Source organism: Lactuca saligna, chromosome 4 (assembly GCF_052625555.1).
Source record: "Lactuca saligna cultivar CGN05327 chromosome 4, ASM5262555v1, whole genome shotgun sequence".
Taxonomy (NCBI): Eukaryota; Viridiplantae; Streptophyta; class Magnoliopsida; order Asterales; family Asteraceae; genus Lactuca; species Lactuca saligna.
In genome coordinates, this window is record NC_136420.1 from 8,912,059 (window position 1) to 8,920,044 (window position 7,986).

At 35.1% G+C, this 7,986-nt stretch overlaps 1 protein-coding gene across 2 annotated transcripts; it reads right to left on the reverse strand.

Moving 5' to 3' along the window:
* Nucleotides 1–1,247: 1,247 nt before the first annotated feature.
* LOC145041164 (serine/threonine-protein phosphatase PP2A-2 catalytic subunit) lies at nucleotides 1,248–7,610 on the reverse strand. Of its 2 annotated transcripts, XM_078989116.1 has the most exons (7): nucleotides 7,470–7,610; nucleotides 6,889–7,196; nucleotides 6,214–6,328; nucleotides 2,226–2,334; nucleotides 2,069–2,146; nucleotides 1,817–2,008; nucleotides 1,248–1,701 (listed from the first exon to the last, which is right to left on the reverse strand). In XM_078989116.1, the coding sequence occupies exons 2-7, from the start codon at nucleotides 7,139–7,141 to the stop codon at nucleotides 1,528–1,530; spliced, it is 921 nt and encodes a 306-aa protein (XP_078845242.1). In that variant the 5' UTR covers nucleotides 7,142–7,196; nucleotides 7,470–7,610; the 3' UTR covers nucleotides 1,248–1,527. The 2 variants fall into 2 exon arrangements, with proteins under 2 accessions (XP_078845242.1, XP_078845241.1); XM_078989115.1 differs by having other exon boundaries at nucleotides 6,889–7,566.
* Nucleotides 7,611–7,986: the final 376 nt, after the last annotated feature.

Here is a 7,986-nt window from a genome sequence, read left to right on the forward strand (position 1 = left end):
GGGGGTGATCGATTTGATGGATGAGCGCATACGGGTCCTTCGACCAGAACTCGTAGCTAGCTAGTTCGGGGCATGCACTCTGACTTTTTGTGATTTCCGTTCTTGTGGGGCTCCTGAGTTCTTTGGGAAGAAGGATCCTATTTCTAGCATGCATTGGATTATAGACATGGAGTGTGCCTATCGGACGTGCTTCTACCTTGAGGGGTCGAAGATTAGATTAGTGTCTTGTCTTATGAGAGATGGTGCTCATAACTGGTGGGAGGAAGTAGGTTGAGCTGTGTGAGTCAAGATCGTTGAGGCTATTGAGGTACAACAGTTTGCTAAGGATTTTCAGGATCTCCATCAAACAACAGATATTGGAAGGCTAAGCGTTTCGGGGGTGGGGGCGGGGACGGAGGACGGGGAAATTTCGGGAGCAGGGGCAAGGGATGCACTCCCCGTCCCATTTGCCCCCGTTGACATCCCTATCTCCGTCTTTGATATGACTGTCAACCAAACAAAGGAACAAACTGAATGTCATTTGTTTTGGTGGTTGGAAGTTTAGGAGCTTTTATGTCCAGATATATATAGGAAGATTTGCGTTGATCTTCGGTTTCTACACTAACGCATCTCCTTACCACTTGAAGTGAAATTGTTTAACCCCCTGTATGATCGAATTTGGTTAATCAAGTATGATCCAAATGGACCTTCTTTCAAGAATTTAAAATTTAAAACTGTATTTTCTGTTGTCTTTGTTTAAGGATTTAAAATTTAAAATTGCGTTTTCTGCTGTCTTCATTACCCGGGTATCCTTACCAAATGGATCCATGTTTAAAGATGGATACTTTAAATATCAACAAAAAACGTTAATATCACTTCAATATGACGTGACAATTTGGGCGAATCCTTCTTTGTATTTTCACTTTTTCAGTATCCTTTGTTCTCAAGCTGAAATTGACATCTCTGCCAATACCTGCAAATGACAGTTTTAGTCCAAGTTTCCTGTTAAACACATATCAAATGATTATTTTTTCCCTAATTTCATATCTTTTTATTGATTTTATTATTATTTTTAGTTCATTAGTTTATGCCCCTCAATAACCACCTCTAGAAAGCTCATTTATGCTTTGCCAATAATATCTAAGTGTCCATCTAGAAATTAATGGATTGATCAATTCCACTTGGACAAAAAAGAAATAAAAAAAAAAATCCACAGCAGCAAGTTCCTATCCCAAGTTGTTCCACCTTTCTAAATATGTAACTGGACATTTCAAAACCTAAATACGATCATCATTTTCAGATAAAAGAAACCTCAACACAATATACCATATACAAAATACCAAAAACATAAAAACTTTATAATAAAAAAAAAAAAAAAAAAAAAAAAAAAAAAAAAAAGGAAAGGAAAGGCCTCTTAGTAGGCTTTTCCATCACTTGTTCTCTCTCCATTGTTAAATTCTTAAAAAAAAAAAAAAAAAGCAAACTCATAGTCGAACATATATATATGTATCTTGTTGATCTACAAAGAAGAACAAGTGAGGAGAAAGTTTATAAAAAATAATCAGGAGTCTTGCGGGTTGTGTCCGGTTCAATCTGCTTTGGGGCGGGATCAAACTGAAGAAAATTCTGTTCCATGTTCTCTCCAACTTCCAGAATGGCAGCCATGTTTCCACATCTGTAACAGTAGTTTGGTGCGCTGAACACCGTCACCACATTCTTGTCCTAATAATAATCACAAAAACTTATCAATAATTAAGCCTAATCATTATTATTATTATTATCATTAAAGAGTGGAACAGAGGGATAGAGGGAGGGAGGGGTAATTAAGTAAATAAACCTGGCACCAGTTGAAACCCTCCATGACAAGCTGGTGAGCTCTGGAGATGAGAGTGAGTCCATTTGTATGGTTGAATTGAGACGCGATGTCTTGTCCGAATGTGTACCCGGCCCCACGTGGAGAGATCCCCCACCCGCATCTGTCGTCCGGATCTGACCATAACAGATCACACATTGGTCCTTCATGTGGGACCTACAAACAAAATCATACCATTAATTTCAAAAAATAGGTTATGAGATATCATTAAAGTACCTCTTGTATGCGATCCAAGCCTCGGATATTGTCGAGTGTGTCCAAAGATGGTGAAAGTCCGCCATGCAAGCAGAAGATCTGTTATGACGTGTGTATTAAATTATAATTGTAATTGTAATATTTATGACATCATCGATTTAAGATTCGAGAAGCGTACCTGGCTCTCGATAAGTGCTGTAAGAGGAAGGTAATCGAATAGGTCGGTGAAATACTTCCAAACATTTGCATTCCCATACTTTCTCAAACATTCATCATAGAACCCATACCTGTGTTATAAAAAATAAAATAAAATAAAAAAAATTATCAATATCAAGGTAAAGAATAAAAACAAAAATGCAAAATCTGTTTTTTAATTATCTACAAGAAAATGTGAGTGTGAGGGTGCAAGAAGTTAGCTGATCGAGCAAGAAGTAGTCGTATATTTCTATAATTAGACAGATTTTTCAAACTGCATTGGTAAAATAATAAGAAATGAAGGTAGAATATTATAAGAAACAAATCAATGAAAGTACATTGTTATGTCTTGCATTTAACTCTATTTTTTTATGCAAACAATTCAAATAGATTCACATATGCGATAGTGTTAAGTGCCTATTTTGGGTTGGTGTGACATCATGCTTACAGATCTTTTGCCCTTTACTCCAAGTCCTTCGTATGGTTGATGCGGTTTTTTTTCTATGGGGAGATTAAAAAGGCAAGAGAAGATATCATTGAAGCTTTGGACGGTAACAAAAAAACTTACAAACCTATCACACATATTATATCATTATAGATGAAAGATAAACTAGATTCAAATCTACATTTGATGGCTTATCTTTTAAATCCTTATTATTATTACAAGAATCCACAACCGATGTAATGGATGTGGTTCTTGATTTATTGATAAATTACTTTTGGGAGATTGAGAGATCCAAAGACAAGTCGTAACTATTGAGTTGCCAAAGTAGAAGAAAAACTAGATACATTAGTTCCAAAATTTCATATTTGCCAATATAATAATATGTTTACGTTTTAAAATTTGTAGCAAACTAGTGGGAATTTTTGATGGCTCAACTCCTCACTTAACATAAGATTACAAGGATTCTTTCTTTAAATAGTTAGTAGTTTATCGGGTTGTGGAGAAAATGGAGCACATCTGAAGGAGTAGGTAGTTTAAAATTTTAATGTCCAAGTAACTTATTTAAAACAAAAATCATATATTGTATATTTTTAAACCCTTTGTTGCTTTTAACTTTATAGGTACATGAGAAAGAAAAGAAATAGACTAGAGGCAACTAAATTGAACAATCTTGTTTATATTCAATTCAATGCTAATTTAATGGGGGAAAGTAAGGAATATGGAAGTGTTATTAGCAAGTGATGCACGCTTGGCTCAAGAATTGATTGTTGATTGTGATGACCGTGATGTAGACGAAGTTTATCCCATATTGAAATGGTAAGCAATTGGTGAAGCTATAGAAGTCGATAATTATCCAACATCCCGATAAAGTTGTAGGATGAGGTAACTTTTTGAAGAAGATTCGAGTTCATGAGCGAGGATGAATCAGATTAAGTCATTAAGGTGAATATGGTGTAGAGAGAGTTCACACCATGGACCAATGCGAAGAAGACGATGAGCAATTTAATATTTGAAGACGACTTTTTATTTTGGAACTTATTAAACTTATAATGTACTTTATTAGTGATCGTATGATGATGGGTGACTTAAGTATTTAAACACTTTGAAGTTTGAACATATCTATTTGATGGTTATTTAGCTATTAGAATATTGGTCATATTTAACTTTTTTCCATATTAATTGCTTTATAATTTAGGGTCCACGACTAGTCCCTAGTCCCCAATACCCAAACCAACTAGCGCCTAGCGGCTTTTACAACCTTACGGAGTACTCACAAAGTAAGAAGCATCCCCCATAATGTATGGATACGTTCAATTGTATGCGCGAACCTTTAAATGAAGTTCACATCATACTCTTACACGGTAATCATTTCATTAAGGAGGTGGATGAAATATATTAGAATAGAAAATGTCACATACAAAAGCAACCTCTTGATGCATATGTATCATTGACACATAGATATTTAAGAGAGAGAGAGAGAGAGAGAGAGAGCTATGTACCCTCTTACAAGATCTTGCATATATTTCTTTCTCGTATTCATATCAATTTACAATATATTCGGTAAAAGATCATAGCAAAGAGCAATACCTTTAATACACAAGTATGTGTTGAACTAAATTCATTAACCATTAGACTAATGAACATATTTGCATATAATGCATTGAATTCGTTATTAAATCAAGTTTTCACTAACATAGTTGGTCATGAGCTTTCTTGTAATATGGAATGAGGGAAGCAAATAATGGTGTGGATGTGAGGTAGAAGGAGGACGAAAACCAAGCAAAGCACCCCATTGATCTACTAGTGGGATAACCGATAGTTTACCATACATGCATTAACCATTGGAGTATGTTCATACAACTTAGCGAACCAACGTTACTACCAACGTCAACTGAAACCTATTTGGTTGCGCATCTAGGGTAAGTAGTCAATGACAAGAGTTGTAAGGAACAAAGGCATAAAAGGTATCATGCTTGAATACGAGCCAAACCAGAGCAACCATGGACAACACCTGGCCCAATGGGAACCCTAATCCTTAATGCTACTTAAGCAACCCTTTAGCTCAATTTTTTGTGGACGAATTTGCATAGAGTGCAGAGGAACTTAGGGTTTCGTTAGTCATTGTTGTGAGGTTGATTATAGCATTGAACTAGCCTTAATCATTTAACTTAGTGGTAGACAAAAGCTACTTTGGTTCTTAAGCCATACAATCCTACATCAATTGTAGTGCACCTCAGTGTAAGAAACATACTGAACACTCTATGGGGGTTGTTTATTGCTTATATTTCCCCGTGAATGATCTCGTTGGAAGTCTATATGGTTTCGTTTTTCCGTTGCATTATCTCAACTATTATAGTCATTTAAATAATGAAGAAAGGTAAAGCAAAGGGCAACAACCCATGAATATACATGACCCTTGCGAGGAACAACTTTTATATATCAATAATGGATATTGCACCAGAAGAGTTGCATAGAGGTCGATAAGGAGTGAAGGACGGTTGAAAGACACATATATGACCTTAGTTCTTCCACCGTTGAGACATACTAAACACTTTCAAGTAAACAATAGAGTTAAGATCTCCAACCAATATTTTCCTTTTGTAAATCTTGGCAAAATTATTTCATGTTATATTTGGTCAAGAGGTCCGAATAGAAAACTGTAGGAAACACATTGGCAATCCAATCTATGCTCTTTCATATCACTTCATGAGACCTAGAATGCTCCACAACATCATAAAGAAGAAGAAGAAGAAGAAGAAGGCAGCCTTAGTTTGTTTATTCCATGTTTTGTGATGTATCCTCTTCACCTATACTTGCTTAGCTTCTTGGGCAACAAGCATACTTTTTTCTAGGGACTATATGTTATAGAATCCGGTACACGCATTAAGCTTTATTGAGTTCTTGTAAAACTCAATTGCACATCATTTTTATTATAATATAACCTAGTAAATTTGGTAAATGCAATCATATTGTTACATATCCCTATGGCCAAATCACACATGGAAAATTTCGATTTGACAAGCACAAAAGGAAATCAAGAAAGCTCCACTATGCATATAATTATCCACAAGAGATTGCTACTCATTTACAAATAGTATTAAATATCCATGAAAGTTTCACAGGTTAATCAATGCATATCTTAGGTTAACTTTGGGTCCCATCTAATTAAATTTTGGATTTCATCACCATTGAAATAAGGGTCAGGGAGACCTCAAGCCAATCAACAACATACCAAATTCTATATATAGTATGGCAGTTAAGGATATATCCAACAACTAGATAATGTATGCTCGCATTAAGAACAAGATATTTGGAGTTATATTATACTTCCATAACGTGCAGTCATACACTAATAGGAAATAAGCTTGTAGTTTAAATGCAAATCTTCCATGAGTAAAGAGAGAAAGAGAGATATATAGTCATACTTTGATGACAAACCTATGGAAGGAAGATTGTGCATTTTGAACTTTACAAGAATTAAAACTCATGTTAATTGTGATGAATCTTAAGAAAGTAAAGGTCTTACACTTGAGTAATCTGTCGGCTCTCATGGTTTCCTCTAAGAATTGTAAGTCTGTCTCTATAACGAACTTTAAGAGCCACTAAAAGTGAGACAGTCTCCACCGAATAATACCCACGATCTGCAGTAAGCATACATATTAGAATGAGATTAAACAAACTATTCAATTGTTCAAAATTGCAAGAAAGAAAGAAGCCAACTGGATGTGTTCATTAGCACAAGAGATTAGAGACCAATTAAATCCAAGACCACCTCCAAAAATAGAAATTTTATTTGGCAAAAGTTAGAAGTCTAATTAGCAATAATAATAGAAGATAACAGCTCAAAAAGGTCAAGAAGAGTTCCAATTCAGTTATGTCTTCTGAACCGAAGGTGTCAAGATGATAAAAGGGAGTTACAAACAGGAGATATGTCAATCTTTAAAGATATTTACACCATTTTTGTCATCACAAAGCTCACTTAGAGTTCCAGTTCAGTTATGTCTTCAATATTCTACAATATCTGCATAGATATCCAAATTCCCAATACAGACCACAAACTCGAATGGATAATAACAGTCACCATGAAATCTAGCCAGTCAATCAACCCAATTTTCGACACTAATAACAGCTCATTAGTAAAATTACAAAATCCCCAAATTTAAGAAACAGTAACACAGTAATGGAACAAGAGTTAACTCACCGACGTAATCGCCCATGAAGAGATAGTTTGTATCAGGAGTACTTCCACCTATCCGGAAGAGCTCGATGAGATCGTAAAATTGACCATGAATATCACCGCAAACCGTAACGGGACACTTTACCGGTTGAACATTGTATTCCTCTACAAGTATAGCCCTAGCTTGATCGCAAAGGGTTTTCACCTCCGATTCCGTCAACGCCTTGCACTCCATCAACTGCTCTATCTGCCTATCTACATCCGCGTGCGACGGCATTTTCGCCTTTATTTCCCGATCAAATATCCAACGATCGAAGATCGGAATACAAAAACTTCAAAATTGTAAACAAAAATCGATATTTAATAAAAAGCCTAACCAAAACCCGATTTGATTCAGCTTTTGAAAAAGGAGCTAGGGTTTGATTTTGATATCATTTTCAAAATATCGCAGATTCGTCTCCATCGACTTAGGAAACTCCGAAATTTGCAGAAGATATAAAGATTAGTTTTGTGTGTATAGGTTTGTATATATCAACATATGTATGTATATGCAGCGTGATGGAGAAGAAAGCTTAAAGAAACGAGGGGTGAGCCAAAAAATATACCAGGAAGGAAGAGTGAAATGAAACCGGATGAAACTGAAACTCAATCACAAGTCACCGATAATTTTCACTCAGGATTCATCATAGAGATGGTCACCACGTGTCGGCCTTTTTCAGAAAGTTTGCTAACATGCGCCCTACCGGCCTAGATACACAAGTTTTTTTTAAGCACACCATAACTCCTAAATACTAATAAAATATTAATAAAATGTTAACTTATAACTACCAATAGTGATTGTATGCGATTTTAGAACAAACAAAAAAATTGTTAAAAGTTAATGTTAAATAAAAAAATCTCTTTTAAGAAATTTGACTGGTAATGTAGTAATAATTGGTGGCAAGATATTTTTGATTCGTTGGGCAATGATCATAAAAAGGGAGGATTACTAAAATATAAGATTTGAAATTTTGCTAAAATATCAAAAAATTTAAAAAGGGATAAACATCAAAATATCAAACTGGGAGGTGGTGGAATACAAAATGACTACCTTTCATATAACTAATAACCAATCACATATGC

Bases quoted from the DNA above. Each gene is read 5' to 3' on its own strand.
- LOC145041164 (XM_078989116.1), bottom strand. From the start codon at position 7,141: ATGCCGTCGCACGCGGATGTAGATAGGCAGATAGAGCAGTTGATGGAG. The intron at 2,147-2,225 runs GTACGCTTCTCG...ACGTCATAACAG, and splicing joins CAGCACTTATCGAGAGCCAG to ATCTTCTGCTTGCATGGCGG. The intron at 2,009-2,068 runs GTACTTTAATGA...TTTTGTTTGTAG, and splicing joins GCTTGGATCGCATACAAGAG to GTCCCACATGAAGGACCAAT.